Below are 20,395 nucleotides of genomic sequence, written 5' to 3'. Positions count from 1 at the left end.
TATTTATTTTATACTTTGTGTTGTTATACAGTACTCTCTCTCTTTACTTTGTTGTTCGAGTTCTTCTACCCTGATCACCGCAAGCACTTTCAGTTGGCTCCCCTTTTGCTCTGACATGCCTCTACCCTTCTGTATTTTAAGCACTTCCGTATTCCTACAACATGCTCCAAGCTCATCTTGTGTTTTCCCTGCTGCAGCCCTGGAATCAGCCACTAATATATGAACCTAAAGCACAAGCAACCAAGAGGGGAAAAATAGATAAACTGAACTTCATCAAAATTTAAAATTTTTGTATCAAAGGAAACCCATCAAATGTGGGAAGATGTTTGCAAATCATGTATCTGATAAAGATCTAGTACCCAAAATACATAAGGAACTCTTACAACTCAACAATTAAAAGCCAACCCAGTGAAAAAATAGGCAAAGGATCTGAATAGACATTTTCCAGAGAACATCCATAAATGTCCAATAAGCACATGAAAAAATGCTCAGCATCACTAGTCATTAGGGAAATGCATATCAAAGCCTCAGTGAGATACCACTTCACACCTACCAGCAGGGCTAAAATAAAACGCAGACACTAGTAAGTGTTGACAAGGATGTGAAGAAGTTGGAACTCTCATACATCACTAGTGGGAAATTAAAATGGTCCAGCCACTTTGGAAAATGGTTTGGCAGTTCCTCAAAATGTGAAACATAGAGTTACCATATGGCCCAGCAATTTTACTCCTAGGTATATACCCAAGATAAGTTTAAATATGTACACACAAAAACTTGTACACAAATGTTCCTAGTGGCATTATTCATAATAACCAAACAGTGGAAACAACATGAATGTCCATCAATTGATGAATGGATAAACAAAATGCAGAGATCCATACAACGGAATATTATTTGGCCATCAAAAGGAATGATGTACCAATACATGCTACAGTGTGGATAAACCTCCAAAATGTTATGCTAAGTGAAAGAAGCCAGAAACAAATGGTCATATGTTGTATGATTCCATTTATATGAAATGCCAAGAATAGATAAATACACAGAGACAGAAAATAGCCTGCTGTTTGTTGGGGGAAGGTCTAAGTCTAAGGGGGAGAGGGAATGAGGAGCAATGGCTTAATGAATATGAGGTTTATTTCAGAGTGATGGAAATCTCTTGGAACTAGATAGAGCTGGGTAATGTACTGTATGCCACTGAATGCCTCGTTGAAATAATTTCATGTTATGTAATTTTTACATTTTTCCAAAAAAATTTTCATTATAATTACATTTCCACATGGGAGGAGTATGAGTTGTTATTATTAACATTAAACTGTATTAGGCATCTTCATTAAATAATGATATGTGATCATCGGCTATTTTTATTTGTTCAGTTAATTTCAGGGAAAAAAATCAACTGGTGCAATCAACCGTTTAATAGAAAAAAAAAAAGGAGGAAAAAAATACCAAGAACCATTTCAGCAACTGCACTAGATTTGTGCTTGGCAGTGGGTAAATGAATACATTTTTTAAAAATTTCAGTTGTGGTAAAAATCAAATAACATTTAAAAAAATACATTATAAACAGCAGATTCCATTTCTATAAAACACATACCACGATGTTAATGATTACTTTGATATGGCAGGAATACATTGTCTTTTGCTAATCAAGTGTATTCTAAATTATAAAGACCATGTATTGTGTAATAAATGAAAAACAAAAGTCTTCAGCAGCATGTGGAAATGAAGCCGTTCAGAAGCTGCAGAGCTGATGCCTGGCAAAGGTGTTCAAGGGCAGCGACGCCGGAGCGGTTTCTCAAGCTCTGCCGGGGTTAGCCAGGCAGAAAGGGCAGGAGATCTGGATTCCAGGCAGGAAGCACCTCGTGTACAGGGCAGGAGGTGGGACATCATTCAGTCTGAGATGTTGCTAGAGCCTGAGTTCCTAGGCGGGGCTGCCCGTGGTTAATGATGTGGCTGGGATCAGGTCACAAAGGAGGGCCCTTCATAGTCTGGTTAAGGAACCTGCAGTGGGTACTGACAGGGCTTTCTGTTGGGGAGAGGCATTCTTAAACTCAGTCAGGGGTGGCTATGCAAAGGGTGAACCAAAGGATATGAGCATGGTGATTACTGGAAGAGCCCATGAGAAAAATGCAGATCTGGCAGTTGGGACAAAAAGAGATGGATTGGAAAGACATTCTGGGAAAAAAAATAGCAGCACTTGGTCAGATGAAGAAGGGAGTCACTGTTGATGGCTTAGGTTACTGGTGCTGCCTGCAACAGGAAAACAGAGGGTCAGATCGAAGGGGGATAGTATTTCAGTTTGGGACATGCTGGATTTGTTTATGGGATACCCATGAAGGTGACAGATAGTGAGCAAGACCTCAAGAAAAAAGCTGAATTGGAGCCCTGGGGCTGGAGTCTGCGTGTCTGGAAGGTGCTTCCCTGTGTTAGTTCCTTCCTGCTAAATTCCCATTGAGGAATCCTATGCCCCATCCCATAAGGGAGTTACGTGGGAATGACTGGTCTGCTTCAGGGATGGACCCTTATAAGTCTAAACCTAACTTTAAGTTCTACTTCTAATTCTACTTCCTTCAGGGATGAATCAGACTTAAGAAACTAGGACAACTGAGAGACTGACTTGTCACTTGAAATTTTAAAAAATCAAGTACGTGTTACTACTTTAATGTTTTAAATGGTAGCCAGTTAACTGACAGATGTCAAGGCTCAAAATTTAAAAAAGCAACTCACAAACACAAGTTGCTCTTAAGAAATATAGCTTAATCAGTGAAAGAAAAGAAAAATACAAAAGCAAAAAAAAAAAGCCGAGTTCTTTCCTAAGTTCGCAACAGTAAGTTTTCTAAGAAAACAGACCTCAGCATCAGGCCAATCTGGGTTCCGAATCATAGCCTCAGTTGTTGACAGGCATATGACCTTGGCTAAGTCACAGCTTCTCTGAGCCTAAGGTTCCTCTAGTGGGTAAAGCGGAGGTGATGAGGAACGTGGTAGTGTTGACAACACAATCTGCCCCACTGCCTGATGCATGGTTAGACTCTGAGGGAGCTGATATCACAGGACTTGACGGTGGTGTTTGGAGCGAGTCCCTCATGGATTGAGCACTGAGAGAGTACCTGTTCTTCCCCCACTGCTGAAACCCTACGCTAGGTCTTTTCCACGTAGCATTTACCTAGCACAGAGCAAAAGGCCTGCCAAAGCTGCTCTGTTTTCCACAGTCCGGACTATTTAGCTGAAAGGCCCCACCTCACAATGAGTGCAAGTAAACTAGCACATGTCTTAAATATTAAGGTGTGTTTGTTTGTGGAGGGCAGAGGTTAAGGCCAATAAAAGCCTGATCTAGCAAAGCAGAGTTGGGGGAGAGAGGGGCGGACACCTGAAGACCCAACTCGAGCACCCGCACTGGCCTAGGTCTGAGACTCCAGGTTTCCCAGTTACACAAGCCAAATCCCTTTGCCTAAGTCATGTGACCTGGGTTTGTCACCAAGAACCCAGAGTCCTGAGTCACAGAGCCCTGGTGTCTCAGTCTTAGACTTGCACGTGAGGGCCAGAGTGATGGGCAGACAGAGGTGAACCCACAACGTAGAGGACAAGACTCATCATGAGAAGGGAAGAGATCAGGGGTCAAAGTTAAGATTAAAAAAACACCTGGGGGAAAATTAGTTCTTTTTTAAGGTGAGAGAGAAAAGCCAATGTAACAACAGAAAAGTTAAAAGGCTATTTAAGAAACATATTTTTTAAAGACTTGGAATAGGATTTCCTAGATTATGGATTGGAAAGAAATAGCTCCAGAAGATATTTTGATCTGTATTAGACATTACTGGGTATTAATTTTCTTAGGTGGGATGGCATTGTGTCAAGGTACATCATCATTAAGAGATGGGTGCTCAGTTATCCACAGATGACATGTTATGATGTCTGCGTGTCAAATGTTTCAGCAAAATAAAGTGCATGTGTGTCTAGAGCAGAGAAAGCAAATGTGCTTAATATTTTAACAGCTGGTGAACCTGGATGAAAAGTTTTAGTGGTCACTAGAGCATATTTCAACCTCCTATAGGCTTGAAAATTTCCAAAACAAAAAAGGAAGTAACAGCAAGGGATTAAAATTAGGGGGAGAGGTTAAAACGGAAGCAAGAAGCTTGAAAATCAGGAGTTATAAAATGGGTGAACGGTAGGAAAGTTTTCAGGAGAGTAAGATTGGCTAACAAGGCTTCAGAATGAAACAGCCTTGATAAACTAGAAGCCAGAGGGGGTTAATCTGGCTGAGTGCACCCATGAGGTGTAGGCTGAGGGCTCCCAGGTAGGAAGCACCTGAACTTCCTACATACAGATGGGCTATGCAGACCACCTCCTGTGCAAAAGCAGGAAGAACTCATTGCTTGTTGCCCTAACATCTGTGTGGTTTGTGGGACACCTGGTGAGTTACTGTGAGTTGAGAAAATGCCGGACATCTCCCCAGAAGGTATGGTGAGATACTCAGCCTAGAGTTACTCATTATCCACCTGAGGAGAGGCAATCCTATTAGTTTTAAGGTGACTGACACAACTATTCAGAACTGGAATAAAAATCCCTAAAGTCCTCCCTGTGCAGACAGAAGATTCCCTAAGTGGGCAACAGCCAATGTACAGCATGAGGCTTAGCCCCACCCCACCCCACCCCACACTTCCACGTAACAGCCAGAGCCTTAAGAATCTAACATCGTGGCTTCAGGATTATGAGACATAGAGAAAACAGAAAGAAGAGCCAGGAGGGGGCACGGAGACCAGAACCTTCAGGAACATGTACAAAGTAGAGGGAAGAGGAGAGAGGGTCCAATGGGTGTGCTGGGTCAAAACCAGTTTTCTAACTATAATCACTCTTCACACCAAGGTTTCTGGTTTTTTTTTCCATTTGTGATAAAGGATCTTCTTCCTCCATACTGGGTTTTTGCAACTTGTGGTGAGAGCTGTTAACTTCGTCTCAGTGTTTTACTAAACTTGTTTTCAAAGGCTAAATGGCTGGGTGAAGTCCCCAAGGCACTAGTCAGGAGGCATAAGAATGAGGGAGCTTCCCCTCCAACACCAGGGCCAGAGCAGGCAAGGAGGCTGCCCTAACAGAAGCGTGCTAACAGCCAAGTTGGCTGCTTTGTCTAATATGGAGTGAATATGGTGCGACTGCTTCACCAGCTGTTTGCAGCAGGCACAAAGCTGGGCATACTTAAAAGACAAAAATGGTAGACCACAGCTGGCAAAAAGACCAGCTCTGGGCCTAGTTCCAAATATGGTTAATCCCCAGTATGGGTCAGGCGCATGAAAAATTGGAATGAAAGAGAGACACAATTAATTATCAAACTTTAATTGAAAGACTAATCTTACAGAATAAACAATAAGACAGCTAGTCAAGATTACACTAAAAAAAAAAAAAAATCCAGCAGCACAAATCTAATAGACTAAATACGTTCATCTCCTCCCAAACAGGCATTTGACTGAAAAACAAAACCCAGAACAGAGTGTACACCACAAGGAAACATGGTACTTACGTATATTGTCAAATAATTCTGTGGAACTCTCTAAGAGAGCAAAGAAAGAGGTTCTTAGACATTTAGAAAGCAGTAGAACCACCCAGCCTGGCAGGTGTATGTACCAGATATTCTGTACATTGTAGGGCTCCTGACTACCTGCAGCTTCAGAAAGGCCAGCATGCCCTGTTAAGAAGGAAATGGGCCAATCTTAACTGGAGATGACTTTATGACAAGCCTTAAGACAAAGGGACCATCCTTTTCCAAGACAACAGGCATGAACAGAGGCAAGGAGAGAAAGCGCTCTCCCTCAGAAGATGGGGTGGAAAGCAAGCCTGCCTTGCATGGCCCTCGGCATGCCCGGTCTACCCCGTCCCCTCATCTGCCCCTGGTCAAGACAGGGTGGGCCAAGTGCAAGAGCCCAGGACAGCTCCTCCAGGCATATGGTTCAAGTACAAGGGGAAAGCAAGTCCATTCTGGCTGAAATATGGCAACTTTTCAGAGATGTGGCAATGTGGCAGAGTCAGTCTCTTTGGCCCTGGTAAGGTAAAGCAGCAACTGAGGAGCCTACTCAGGCCTCTCCGGCCCCTCCTGTGTCCACAGGATCATAGGAAAGTGCATCCTTAGCTCAGTTCAACCACATTTAAAAAGAGCTAACACTACTTGCAGAAGGTCCATCTTCAATTAACTTAATACCGAAGAGTTCGAGCAACTCGTGAGTCAAGTTCTTTGACCAGACTGACTGAAACAGGGCTGAGAGGGACTGGGGCTCAGCAGGGATGACCTGGTCATCAATCTGCCAAGTCGCCTCAGGGAGGGAAAGAAAGGCATGCTGTCTGCAAGCAAAGACAGGCAGGCAGCCCACCAGTGCAAGTTCTAGAAGAGAAAGCAGCCCAGCAGGAGGTTCAGACAGGCTTCTGGTACAAAAGAAGGCGAGCCCCCTGCCTATCCCCTGCACGCTGGAGCCCCTCTGGGAACCTGCTCTTCCTTGCCACAGTGAGGGAAGGTCATGACCCCAGGGAAAGAACCAGGCTCCTCCAACAGGGAAGGACCTGTACAGAAATTATTCTGAGGAAAAAATTAACACTAAATGCTTTCCTAAAGGGGAAGCGTGTTTCAGTTTGCTAACAACACAGATATCATCAGTACATTCTAGACCGTAAGAGAATTAGGAAAAGACTGCTCAACAAAATAGTGAATACTACTGTGACCCAGACAAGGATGTAAGCAAACACTTCTGCCAGTGGCTTCTGGCACTGTCCACCTTTGTTCTCCCGAAGGCTCCCAGCAAGGTCTCCATGCAGACAGGGCCAGCAGCCAGAGCTCTCGATTGTGCTAGCAGATTTAGCGAGCTCTGTAAAGCAATACTTAAACAGCTTGTACGAAAAGATGTCATTTACATTATTAATATATAGTATCTTGAAGTAAGGAAAAAAGCACCATTTTACTTAAAATAAAAAGGCTCACACAGGCTTTGGTCCTGTCTTGAAATGACACCAGCCTAAGAGAGAAGCAGTGTGGCCCTTGGGGAGCAGGGAGACAATGGAGCGCAAGCTCTCACTGGGAGGGAAGGGGTTCAGGTGGAGCAGACAGCCACGCAAACAGGGCAGACAAGGAGACCTCGTGGGAAGGGCCTCCCTGTGCAGCACTGCGAGGCCAGTCTGGAGACAGACACCTACTTCAAGAACAAAAGTGGGTGTGCCATAGTCAGGACAAGTCTCCAGGACAGGGACATTGGCCAACACAAAGGGCAGTGTTCAAATTGAGATTGCGCTCTGCTTCCTACCTGATCGTTTCCCCTGGAGACCTGCCAGCTGCAGAGAGGGGCAGCAAGGAGCACAGAGGTGGTCTCTCTGGGAACCGCAGGCCAACAAGGACAGAAAAGCTGTGGCTACTGCTCCTTCGTCAAGGGATGATGAATACACACAGTTTCTTGGGTGCTTCACTTCACATATGCCCCCAAAGCAAGCAAGATTAGATTTTCCTGCCTAGATGCTTAACTTGGCATTGACTACACCATGAAAAGCATGAGTCTGGCTATATGGGCTGGATTCCTGAACTACAGCTTAGAAGGGAAGGGCATAGAATATCGTCATTAACTGGCTCACAAAGAATAGTCACCTTAGGCGAACACATGCTAATACATTTCACAGGATGAGGGGTAACAGCCTAGAATCCAAAATGTGAAGTTTGGAAAATCTCTCGCCAAACCTTACTTTGAGAGCCTGCAGCCAGTGAAAGCAGGATTGCACAGACAGCAGCAGAGAAACAGCAAACAGCATGAGAGGACCATTCACCAAGAGATGGTCCCTCAGTTCAGAGTCAATCAAAGCCATAAGGGACAAAAGAAGTTCATGGGTACAATGAGCAGGAGGGTGAAAACCAGAAGAGAGTGAGCTAATCACAACAGCAATCCCATTTTCGATGTTTAACTACATCAGCCAACCCATTAGGTCAAATGTCTTCTGAAGAAAGGCAGCATCTCTAAACTTGGGATGAAGGACACTTGAACATAATACATGAGCAGAAGGACCAAATGGAGAAGCGTAACTGAAATAATCATTAGACTTCTTAAGAAGTTCTTGAAACTTCTAAAGAAAGAAGGACTTGGGTCTGTGGCTAAATGGCTGTATAAACCGTCTTCTCCTGGCTCTTCCTCCAAGAGGCCTTTGTCAGCCTGGGAGCTGTGGCTTTTCAGCAGCTCAGCTCAGGCACACCCATGCCAGGCTGGGCCTCAAAGCCAGATCAGTGACAACTGCAGGCCACCAGCCCCCTGGCAGTGGAATGCCGCAGAGATCAGGAGCCAAAGGGCAAGACGTTTAGACAGGAGCCACTGTGAAATACTCTGCTGCCTAGCAAACACCACAGCAAGTGTGAGAACTCCCTGCCCTAGGCCACCAGCTCTCCCTCTCTCACTGCACGTTCATGAGCAGCAGCACCGTGGGAGGGAGGCCAGGAACGGACGCATTGATGAGGTACAAAGAGCGGAACTGACATCTTTGGGTTTTTAAAACAAAAACTCAAATCTAGGAAGTGAGAAAATAAAACAGGGAAAGAATTAAATCTAAACCAATGGACAGAAAAGTATGGCTTACTAACCCCCCCCATTTTGCATACAATTTTATATGAAAAAAAAAATTTACCCCAATCCATCACAACGCAGTCCAAATGTCCACAACCAAAAATTTATGAAAATATTTGTTGAAATCACTCAAAAAGAAAAAAAGAAGAAACCAGAAAGCTTTTGATCATTCCTTTCTAAACAAAATTGGCAGAGCTACTCTCAAACACACTTAAGAGTATTCCACACAACATGTTCAGAATTCAGATTTATTGATTTCCACCGTATGGACTTCAAAAATGGTATGAAGCTGACTGCAAGAAAGGGAACTAGTGATTTTAAGTTAAAATTAAGCTAATGGTGAAAGTACATCACCTCTGGCTTCAGTCACCACATCGCCTTAGATTGGATATAGATTTTTTTTTTTCAACAAAGTTCCAGAACTCTGAAATCCAGGGCTGCTGCAGGCCTCTCCCAGCAAATGTCCTTCACTTTGGGTCAGTTTCCTGGGCCAGAGGTGAAAGTGCTTTCAAAAATACTGCCATTTCCCCAGCACAGTGTCTTTGATTGCATCCACATATTGAGTTGGAACCCAATACACCCAGTAGTAAGAGGCTTCCGTGGGGCCCAACTGAAATGCCTGGAAGGGAAAAACGAAAACCAAGTGGTACTTCAGAGGTCGGGAAACTGAGCAGGCAGCAAAACACCCCCAAGGAGGGCTGAGACATGAAGTCAATTAATCAGAAGGGAAGGGTGAAGGAAACTGTGTACATGGGGTACATTCTGTCCAAAAAAAAAAAAAAAAAGGAAGAGGAGGAAAAAGGGGAGAGTTATGCACAGCCAACCCCAAGGCAGTGGTTCCCAAACCCGAGGGTGCATCAGAACCATCTGGAGGGCTTGTTAGAACAGATTGGTGGGCCCACCCCTTAAAGTTTCTGATTGGGAGGCTTGGAGGGAGAGGGACTGACAGCCTTCCTGCCTGACAAGTTCCCAGGTACGGTAATGCTGCTAACCCAGAGACCAGTTTGAGAACCATTGCCCTAGAAAAACCATCACACACGTACCAGAAAACAGATATGAATGCTCAAAGCAGCTGTCAGAAATGATAAAAACGTGCAAACCTATACATCCATCAGTAAGGGAACACAAAATTAAAAGTGACATGGCTTACTCTGATGAACAATGGATTACTTTTCAGAGGTATGAACTGGATCTATAGTTAATACAGATGGATTATAATGGCAAACCAAAAAAAGCAAGCTGCAGAATAATACATACCATGATACCATTTATGGAAATGGAAAAAACACAAAACAATAGTGTATCTTGTTCATGGATATATATGAAAATAAAAGCACAGGTGGACAGGAAGGATCCACATGGTAAATCATTACACTGGTAATGAGGCAGGGGAAGACAATGGGGACTTATTCACTGTTGGTAAGTTTTCTTTTATTTAAAAAAAAAAGACTTAAAGCAAGTTACAGGATATTTACAATAGTCATTTCTTGGTGATGGATAGATAGATGGGCTTGTTATTGTATTCTGTTCTGTACTGCTTAACATTTATCTACCAGTGAAAAAGCACAGCCACCCTCTTCTAATGTGAACAGAAATACGGTAATCTAACCAGTGAGATGGCACCTGCAAAGAGGGACATAAATACTTCCAGTAAGACAAAGGTAAAGGTGCTAGGTGTCCGGATAAGAGAGGGGCTATTAGAACCGCCCTCCATCAGAAATGCATCCAGAGAGAAATGAGCATTTAGACTCGATCCAAACCTGTTCCTTAAATGATGTCCAAAACGGGCCACTCATCTGAAATCTCTCTTACCAGGCTGCTTGGAAGCTAGGGTAAAAAACCCTATAGGGCCACACTGCTAAGATCAATGTTTCAGAAGGGAGCAAAGAGGCCCAGCTGGAAATATTAAAACCAACTTTTAAAACAGAAAATAAAATAATTGGTGAAACAAATCCACCAGCAATCTTGAGAGACTACAGATAGCCAAAGCTGGACGGGCTGCCAGAGGGCCCAACAGGAAGCCCCAGTGACAACACTGTCACTCCCACGGGGCATCCTAGGAGCTCTGCACCCCAGGGATGGCAATCCCAACCAAGGCCTTGCATCAGCACCTCAGAGCAGAGACGCACGGACAGGGCGGGAGAGGGGACACAACTGACTTCTCCTATAGCCAGGAGATCTGCCACCTGCCCAGAGAGAACTGTTATACTGCCAGATCCTCATTTCTCTCGGGATCTTCTAACATCTCCTTCTGCCCTGGACTTTTTAACACCAACCACTTGCTGTTCCTTCTCCCTGAGAAAGGGCTGACACAGCTTTATCACTGTTAGCTGGATGCTGAAAATGCTGCCTCCTGGAATGGAGAATGGCATGCAGCCCACTCCACCCTATGACTGCTCAAGTCAAGACCCTATCACAGCACCTTCACAGTTCAGGCAGCCAAACTTCATTTCTGAAGTGGCCCCTCCCAACAGTGCTGGGAAAACAGAAGGGGTTTGCCTATGGGGCTCAATTAATCTCATTACTGATTCTTGGCTTTGTTCTGCACAGACCTGGGGAAAGCCTCCAAACATCCTGTCTCGGCAAAGTACAGCCTGCTCTCTGCAGAGTAGACCTCAACACAGGATGTCCACCCTCCCCATGGTGTCCTTGGCGATTTGATGGCTGCAGCCTAGTAGGAGCAACACCATGACAGAGGGGACTACGTGGTATTATTGCAAATGCCAAGGGTAGTGGGAGATTTTGTTTTATATGCAAAAGTTGAAATGAAAACAAACCATTCCTCCTCCTCTTTGTGTTTATTTTCCTGGTCTAAAAACAAAAATATTACAAATAAGAGGGAGGCAAAGATATAAAACATCCCTTTAAACTGCTGGGGAGGGAGGCTGCAAAAAGAACTAGGATTTAGGTCATAGATTAAGTTCTAAACAGATAAAAATGCGAGGATCTTAAAACCGTGCATCTTTCGAACAGTTTTCTCTTCAGTCAAAAAAGCTCAGCTCTCAGACAGGTGAGCAGGAGCAGAAGAAGGAGCAGCTAGGGGCTGAACCGCACCGGGGTACTCACCATCATGTGGTAGTCTTCGTGTCCTTCAATCGGTTCACTGACCACATTTTTAATGGAGCCCATGGGCAATTTCTCAGTCCGCTCTAAATTGAGAGGGATGACAGTGATTATTCAAAGGCCCTCCTGCTCTACTTGTGACTCAGCAGTCCCTTGTCAGGGCTGGTGGCTTTGGGATCTACTATAATGTCAAGTCACCCATGCCAGCTAGGGACAATGGACAGGCTCTTCTGATCAATGCACCCAGAGCCCAACTTAGGTGTTGGCAACTTATTAGGACTGAGTGGGGAACAGGACTTGGCAATGGTAAAGGTATCTGAGAGAAGATGTTTTATCTTTTCTGGTCTGACAATTAATAAATCCTCGAGAAACTTCTAAAGGTCTGACAATTAACAAATCCTCAAGAAACTTCAAAGCACCCTTATTGCCCAAGCCCAGCATTGGCCAATGGGATGGGAATGTCAAGAGGACTGAGAACAGAGGCAACAGCGTGCCCCTGTGGCTTGCACGGGAACAGGGGATGCCCGGGAGTTTCAGATCAGTTTCTATCCCCTGATCCTGCTCACTTGCCCTCCCACCCCCATTCCCTCCCCTGGGCCCCACCTCTCCATATAAACATGCTTGAAGCAGCTCTCTTAAAACATTAATAACCTCTCAGCATTAACACGCAAGATACCACTTAACACATGGGGTCAGAAGACACTTTGCAGCAACTTTAAGGATGGCAGGTAAGAAAAAGGAAGCAGCAAGGGATGCCTGGAGTGAGATGACAAGTACAGCAGGACAGGGGATGGCAGGAGAGGTGTGGGGTGCCTGGGCAGCAGGAAACCACCACCCAGAAGTGACAGATCCCTCGGGGATGGGGCGAAGTTAGCAAGCAGTTAAACCAAGTTGGAAAAAAAGAAAACCATTTTATAGTCTTTGCAGAAAGAAAAATATGGAAAAAGTAGAATCTGAAAATAGGTAAATTCACAACAAAGACCAGGAATTTAAGAGACCTGGGAACTAGCCTAGCTGAAACTTTTATTTCCATTAGTGGGCCTTGGTCTCTGATAAGTGGGGGTGGAGAAATTCATTCAGGTTTTGACTTTCCTTGGCTCTACAACAGTGACCCACAGGCAGAACCTGCTGAGCAGTGTGGAACTGCTTAAAGATTCTAAAGAACTTTTTAAAACACCAGCCATCATGAGATGTCCAGAGATTTCACACAAAAATGGATTTCTGGCTTCTCCTGAAAACTCAGAAGATTTAAAAATGCTGAGCCCACATTCCTGAGTGACAGTAGTCAGATGGATCAGACCGGATTCCCCCAACCAAGCAAGGCCATGTTCCCCGGGGCAGCCAGACCCGCTCCCGTTTCCTGCTTGGAGCTTGTTCTTCTAGGTCTGTGGGGCCTGAGGCTGTCAGTGCTGCCACCTACACAGGCTGCAGAGAAAGTGTTTAAGCCGCAAACAGCAGCCCTGAGCATCCCTCAGTAAAGCACCCTGCTGAGAAAGGCCAACTAGCCACAGGGATGGGCCATTCCACAACAACATCGCGCCTCCAGAGAGGAAGCCAACTCCCAGAGCAGCTGTCCTCCTGGGACAGTGCAGATGACACTCAGGGGACAGGGCCCTTGGGCCTCACTAAGGTCCATTGCACAATGGCCTGGGTGGGAATGAAAACTCAGTCCTGACAAACCCTTGAAGACACAAGTGGTTCATGGCCATGCCCTTCCATCGGACTGGTGAGTAAGTACGCTTTCAATAGCTCTGGACGACCAAATCCATCAAGATTCTTCTAGAGCTCTCCTTCATGCTACAGCAGGAAGGCTGCTGTTCCTATAAGCCCCAACCCAGGCACAGGAAGTCCTCATTGGTCCCTGCAGTTATGACATACTTCCACACAACTTCATATCACAAAAATATTCACGAGGCTCCATCAAGCACTTAAGTTACAGACTTATTCCAGACTCACTGCCTGCACCCATCCTCCCACCACCCGTGACTTTCTGCATCAGCTTCAGCAACTGCCTTCAACTAGGCTGCCCAGAAGTGAAAGTAGAAGTCTAGGACGAGGCAGGATTTCAGCAAAGGTAATGCAATAGTGGAGGGCTAAGCAGAATCTCATGCAAAGACCTTAGTTAAGCGAGGACCTGACAGAGGCAGGGTGGCTCAAAAGTAAAGAAAACTGACAATGATGTGACAGGCTCTGACCTACTAAAGAGTCAAAGGCCCCGTGAAAAACTGGGGAAGCACTTAATTAATTTTGTACAACTTGCTTTGAACATGCAGTTAGAATCAGATATGGAATGAAGAATCTAGCAAGTTATCAAAAAATTGTTAGAAAACTCAAGCATTTTTGGTATTTCAGTCTTTGTCCATTTTAAGAACCAGGAGAGGATGACAAATAAAAACTTATGTTTGCATACTGAATGATAAAAATCGCCCTCCCCATCACCCTGCCCCGATTATTTTCCACAAAATTTTGGTCCCATTTTAAGCAGAGTTGTACTAAATGGCCTGTCCCTGAAACCAATTAACCTCAGAGATGGGAACCCCCTATACTTCTCTTTAGCATTTACCTCGAACACTGAATACCTACAGTGCTGGTCAGAAACAGGTGAATTAGGCATGTTCGGTTCCCTCCAGGAATCTAACAGGGGGACAGACAAGTCAGAGAGTAATGAGTGCTCTGGGGATATAAATGGAGTGCTCTAGGAACAGAAGCAACAGCAATTCATCTGGAAGGTCGGGAAGTATCAGGGAAGGCTTCACTGGAGAGGACATTTAAGTAGGACCTTGGAAATTTATTAATAACAAGGAATGGGGAGAAGGCATTCCAGGTAAGGGTACAGCATAAGCAAAGACAGGGAGCTGTGCAAAGCATGGTGGGAGGTTCAGAGAGTGAAACTGCTGATTTACGTAGGGGTATAACAGGGGATATATGTAGGGTATAGCAGGGTAAGGAGCTGGATCAAAACTTTAAACTGGGGCCCCATTGTTGGGAACACTGGTCACTATATTTAGGCATTTGAACTTGGCCTTAAAGAGCTGAATATTTTTGAGCACAGGAACCAGTAAGGAAAAAACAGTATGGAAGACAGGTGGGATGGAGGAGAACACAGATGGGGCAGTGAAACAGGTTAGCTTGCTTTAACACACCAAGTCTAAAGATGCTAGCAATCTTAACTGGCACAGCAGTGGCAGAGAAAGAAACACATAATTCTGGAGGGTGACTGACAAGACTGAACCACTGGGGGGAAGAAGAGGGAAGAAAGGCAGACACTTCCCAGCCAAGAGAGAGCCTGACCCACAGCGCACACGCAGGGCAGGCAGGGGGCAGCCAGGTGGGCAAGGAAGGGCAGGTTCCTAGTACAAGGAAAACTGCACCTTGTGAGGGGCAAACCCTGACCTACCGGAGCCAGGCAGGTGACAGAAGAACAAAGCTGGCTACATGGAAAACAAATGGGACACTGATGACTGCAGCACGACCCACCCGAAACTGCCCCTATTGGTCACTACCATGTGAAAAATGCAGGTCCAGAAGGCACAAATCTTTTTATTTTTTTCAAGAGAAGCCAAGAAAAAAAAACCATACCAAGTGAAATCTCCTGATTTTTATGGATTGTGTATAAAACCATAAAATCCTTGTCTGAGGACCAGACCTGGCCCTCAGGTCACACAGCTGGGACGTCAGGTTTTGCATGCAACCAAAGAGCCACTGTTTGTGGAGTGGGCCTGACATCAGACTGAAATTAAAGAGGGAACAGAGCCCAAACAGAAGGTGAGTGTAAAAAAGGCAGGAGCATGCAAAGCACAGTGAAGAGAGAGATTTGAGAATGAGGAGCAGCATGGCACCCAAGCCCAAGTGCTGCTGAGCGCCTGAGGCAAGGAGCAGGAAGAGGATAAGAGCAGTGACATACCTTTAGTGCCGATCCACAGCTGGTCTTGCTCTAGCTTAAAGGTGAGTCTCACTTTTCCTCCCGACTTATTGTACATGCCAGATAAGGGTACCGCTGGCAGGCGCTCCTGGAGGCACAAGAGTGAAGAGCATAGTAAGAGAGGGAGGGATCAGAAACAAACACAGACAGAAAAAGGACAACTGACGGGATGTGAGGATATGGCCACAGGCACCCCAGCGAGTCAGAAGGTGGGCCTGGTTCACCCTCAGAATGCTCACCAATGAGCTGGCTTACCTGGGCACCCTTAACAGATGGCATCACGTCTTCAGGTTTCCCTTTATCCAACACTTTTCTGTGTTGCTATAACATAAGTCAGAAGAGATAATTATATGAAACAGTTGACTGCATTCTAGTTGTGTTACTACCTTTCTAAAAAAGAGGAAGGTGGCCTTAATGTTTTGGCTCAGAAGCTTTCAATTTCTACACATTACAGGTCCTTGATACTATAGAGCATTGTGCTCAGCAGAAATGTCTGTAAGGATAGAACTGTTCTGTATCTGTCCAAAACAGTAGCCACGAGCCACCTGTGGCTATTAAGCACTTGGAAATGTGGCTAGTTTAACTGAGGAATCAAATTCTTAACTTTATTGAGTTTTAATCAGTTTTATGTTGCTGACATATTAGACATCAAAGTTCTAGAGTAACCATGATTTCCAGATTACTGATTCAAATACACTGTATTCCCCTCACCCACCACACAAAATCACCACTGAAAGGAATGAACATTAAGCTAAACAGAACCACAAAGAGTGTTGTTTCCTTGGCACGTACAAAAATGACAGCCATTTCTGTCAATTTTAACTTCCAAGAAAACCCATTAGGATGCTGGTAATCAGCCTAACTGCCTAGAAGGGAGCATTTCTTCAAAAAGTGAAGACTTGACCTATTGCAGGAGTCTCCCCACTGCCCCACCCTCAACCCCTGCTAAAGAGGCCTGAAGAGCCACATTTCCAAAGAGAAAGGCAGGTTACTCTACAGCCTGACATTAAGAAGTCTCTAGCCCCACTGCCTCCCCAGGAGTTTGAGGCAGCTCATTACAGGTTCTCACTAGGCTCATGGCCCTCTACAACAGCTCTTGACTGACCCACATGCCCAAGTCTCGTTTCCTCTCCACTGTGGCTTTATAGATACAGTCACTGTTTAGTAAAGTAGAACTAGGGGTAGTGAATGAGGATAAAACATTCATCAAAATTAAGCACCAGCATCAAAATGAAGCCATGAGCCAGCTCAAACCCTCACTGATATGGCAGAAAACCTCTGGTTTCTCAATACTACCAGGCTGCTAGCAAAGGGTCACCCTGTATGCCAGCCTCAGATTCCTAATAAAAAGCCAGGAGAATCAGTCCCTCTCATTAGGCCATGTTACACCTTGTAACTGGCACCAATGAAACAGAGCAGCACAGATTACCTTAATTTGACTCATACCTCACAAACACCTTTTTGAAAAAATTTCCCTGCATTGTGGAGTATAGTTTTAAGCCTCTTAAGCTACCATTAGTAACTCAAGACCTATATTTAAAAGGCATGTTATGCTCCAGGGTGTGACCAGTGGGAAGGCTCACTCACGTCTGACATGCTCATATTTGATGACTTCAGATACATGGCAGAGTAAGACAGAAAAATGGAAATTAACTCATTTGGTAACAAGATATCCCAACTCCATATCTGGGGGTAAAAGTGTCCAAATAAACACCTTTTAGATGTTAACCTTACTTGAAACCCTTTATAAAGTCCACAAATTTTAGGGACTTTATAGTTCTAAAATACATTACATAATATCCTCCATGGAATCTGGAGCAGCACCTTGTCACCAAACACATTAATGCTTCTACAGCACACCATGAATATTCACACTAATTCTGGCCAGGTGGTACTGCAAAGTTTCTAAAAATTTTTGGTTTTTCAGACTCTGGGTTTTGGAGGCACACATTATGGGCCTGTAACACAAAATTTTGTCTTTCTCACACTGTTGGCCATATGCCTCAGTGCCTATGGTCACTAAAAGCGATGCTGGTTCAAGCTGGTCTTTTCTACTGCAGATACCGGTTAAGCTGAGAAGACCTATTTTCCTGGGACACTCCTGAGAGTAGCCAAGAGGCCACATAACAAGGACCAAGGTTCACTGGATGGTAAGAGCCCAAGAGATGGTTCTTCCAACCACTTGAGATGCTCTCACTTTTCCTACTTACAGAAAGAATTTTAATGGCTATAAGGAGCACCAGGCTGGATCTCTTTCATCCAAAATGATCAACAGAGAATGTGAAAAATCAGGCCCCCATTTCATGGATCAGGAGGACAAGTGTAGTAACCTTCCTTAGTCAGCTTCATTTGGCTTTCTGAAATGTTCCATTATAGAGGGGAACCTCTAAAAGCTACTGATTTCCATGCCTCTCCAGAACTGGGTTTGTTGACTTGGGTGACGCCACAAACCAAAAACAAACGTAAGCACTTGTACAAAATGGGTGGGCATGTGGAGTGGGAGCAGTTAATTCTAGTGGTAGCATTTTTCTCCAGCACTAAATTAGGGAAAACCCACATCTGATTCCTTTCAATACCTGGTCTAAAGCCTGTCTTTACAAAGGCCTTATCCTAAAGTAAGTAGACTTGAGACACACTGACCCGCCAGATGAGACAAAGTTGCAAATCTCAGGTAGTTGTCACCTCCACTCAACAGCCAGCCGCACCCAACTGCTGCCATAAATTTCCATCATGGGCCCTGTCCAAAAAGGAGCTTATTCTAGGGCGAATATAACGAGCCAAGGCTCCAGAGGACAAAGCTTCAGACCTCCCAGGACTCACAGTCACATGACAGACTCACTTTCTGCCTGCAGAGAGGCTCCTTCTTGTTCTCTTCGGCCTTTGCATCCTGCTGCGCAGCATCTTTGGGCGTATTTACTGCTAAAACATCATTTATCGTGGAGCCAACCACCATGATCTTCGCTCCACTGGTCACTTTTATTTCTCTCAGTGTCTTATCCTCAGGGACGAGTCCCTTATACATGACTTTCTGCATGGCAGGAGGGAGACCTTGGGAAAAGGTAGCAGACAGTCAAAGGATCGAAAAACATTCTTGAACCAGAGCCCTTCAGCAACAGACCCAGAAGTGAATACTGCTCCACCACCTTTGGGTGCTCAGGGAATTCACAACTTCTCTGAGCCTGTTGCCAGAATTTAATAATTGCAATTCAGTACTTTCTTCTGTATGGACCTGTTTTAAGAATTAAGAGAGAGGGCAAACGTAGAGCATTAAGCCCAGTGCCTGATTTTCAGTAACTGTACAATATACATTAGCCATCACTCATTCCAAGTCATTCCTCAACCTTCCAATCACTCCAATATTAAGTGACAGTCCGCAGGCCTCAGGGACACAAAAACTAGTAAGAACAAAGTTCCTGTTGTTATGGAGCTTACAGGCTACATGAAGGAAGTTTAAAAAAGAAATCATTTCAGTTGGTAAAGCGCTGTAAATGAGATAAAATTAAGTAATATGAGATCTGTAAAGGCGCCAGCATGATAGTCAAAAGCAGTGTTTCCCAAACTTCCCTTATGAGAACTACCTAAAATATCTGCTAAAAATAAATTCTTGGCCACATTCCAGACCCACTCAATCAAAATCTCCAGGGGAAAGTGCATACAAGCTGTAAATTCAGCAAGTGCTTCAGGTGGTTTTTATTATAGATGTTCAGGCAGCACTTACTTAGAAGCTTGGGCCTAAAAGACTTGGACCTGAATCCCAGCTTAGTCACTTACTAGCTCTAGGATCTTGGGTCTCATTTTCCCAATCCGAATGACGGACATACCAGCACACACTGTGGAGAGCTGTTGTGAGCAATGTGGGGGCTGGTGCAAGGAAGGTAGCCAGCGCAGTACCTAACAGTGTAAGCATTAGGAAGGGAAGGCTGGCTGTTGCTATTAGCGCCACGGCGATTACCTGTAATCGAGTGAATTTTCTGTTTTAGTTCGGAGCCTGTGCTGTCCAAGGGGAACTTCACATCGTGCTTAGTCTTGTTCCAGATGATCTTGAGGTCCACCAGCTCCCTGCCCGCGCCACCACCCGCATCCTCGCCGTTGCTGACCGAGGCCTGGGCCGTGGGGTCCCCAGGGAGCTGGCGAGGGGCCGGCTGCAGGCTGCCTCGCGCCGCACAAGAGTCCTCGACCGCCGCCCCCGCCAAGGCTTCAGCCTCCACGCAGTTGAGGGGCCGCGCGGGCGCCTCGGTCGCCACCGTCTCGGACTCCGTGTCCATGCCAGGTTCCTCCATGCCTGCAAGGGGGTTAGGGGTGGGCGCTCGCCGCGAGCTGGGCCTGGGTTCGAACTCTGGGCGTTGCTGGACCACCGCTCCCAAGCCAGGCTACTCCCCCACCAAATCAAGCCGCATCCCCGCGCAGCACCCGCTGCACCTGGGCCAACCCGGGTGCCCGCCTCCCCAGCCACACTCACCATCCGGGGCTCCGGCCGCCGCCATGATGATTGTGTACAACACCCACCACTCCCGCAGAGGCCGCCGGGAAAAGGCTAGCTGGCTGAGATTGGCCCCCGCAGCAGCCCCTAATCTTGCACAGCCTGGCCGGAAACAGGTGGAGGTTTCTATGGAGACCCGCCTCCTCCGCTTCCCCGGCCCGGCCCCTGCCACGCTTTAGCTTTCGCGAGCCGAGGGGGGCGGGTACAGAAAATCGCCCGTTCGATGGGCTCTGCCCCCTAGAGGTTGAGTGGGGCCGCAACCCGTGCAGGGGGGCGTGGGCTTGCAGGCTAGGAGGCCTGCGCCTTTAAGGGGCGGGGCTCCACCAGCTGTGGCGGAAGCGGATTGGCTGGAAGGAGTCT

At 45.7% G+C, this 20,395-nt stretch overlaps 1 protein-coding gene across 6 annotated transcripts; it reads right to left on the bottom strand.

Moving 5' to 3' along the window:
- Positions 1 to 1,400: 1,400 nt before the first annotated feature.
- On the bottom strand, positions 1,401 to 20,222 carry UBFD1 (ubiquitin family domain containing 1). 6 transcript variants are annotated; one of them, XR_008992146.1, is made up of 8 exons: positions 20,015 to 20,217; positions 19,508 to 19,837; positions 18,395 to 18,603; positions 15,811 to 15,876; positions 15,538 to 15,643; positions 14,217 to 14,267; positions 11,637 to 11,719; positions 1,401 to 2,250 (listed from the first exon to the last, which is right to left on the bottom strand). XR_008992146.1 is itself a non-coding variant. In XM_057487038.1 (8 exons), the coding sequence occupies exons 1-7, from the start codon at positions 20,037 to 20,039 to the stop codon at positions 11,639 to 11,641; spliced, it is 888 nt and encodes a 295-aa protein (XP_057343021.1). In that variant the 5' UTR covers positions 20,040 to 20,221; the 3' UTR covers positions 1,401 to 2,250; positions 11,637 to 11,638. The 6 variants fall into 6 exon arrangements, 5 of the variants coding, with proteins under 5 accessions (XP_057343021.1, XP_036772853.2, XP_057343020.1 ...); XM_057487038.1 differs by having other exon boundaries at positions 14,197 to 14,267; positions 20,015 to 20,221; XM_057487037.1 differs by lacking the exon at positions 1,401 to 2,250 and adding an exon at positions 8,805 to 9,189 and having other exon boundaries at positions 14,197 to 14,267; positions 20,015 to 20,219.
- Between the last annotated feature and the right edge of the window lie 173 nt (positions 20,223 to 20,395).

The sequence above is a fragment of the Manis pentadactyla genome, chromosome 10 (assembly GCF_030020395.1).
Source record: "Manis pentadactyla isolate mManPen7 chromosome 10, mManPen7.hap1, whole genome shotgun sequence".
Classification (NCBI taxonomy): Eukaryota; Metazoa; Chordata; class Mammalia; order Pholidota; family Manidae; genus Manis; species Manis pentadactyla.
This window is presented reverse-complemented; position numbering and strand designations above follow the sequence as displayed.

Bases quoted from the DNA above. Each gene is read 5' to 3' on its own strand.
- UBFD1 (XM_036916955.2), bottom strand. From the start codon at position 20,039: ATGGCGGCGGCCGGAGCCCCGGATG. The intron at 11,720-15,537 runs GTATGTCACTGC...CTCTCAATTTAG, and splicing joins GCTGTGGATCGGCACTAAAG to AGCGGACTGAGAAATTGCCC. The intron at 9,190-11,636 runs GTGAGTACCCCG...TTTCCCTTCCAG, and splicing joins ACGAAGACTACCACATGATG to GCATTTCAGTTGGGCCCCAC.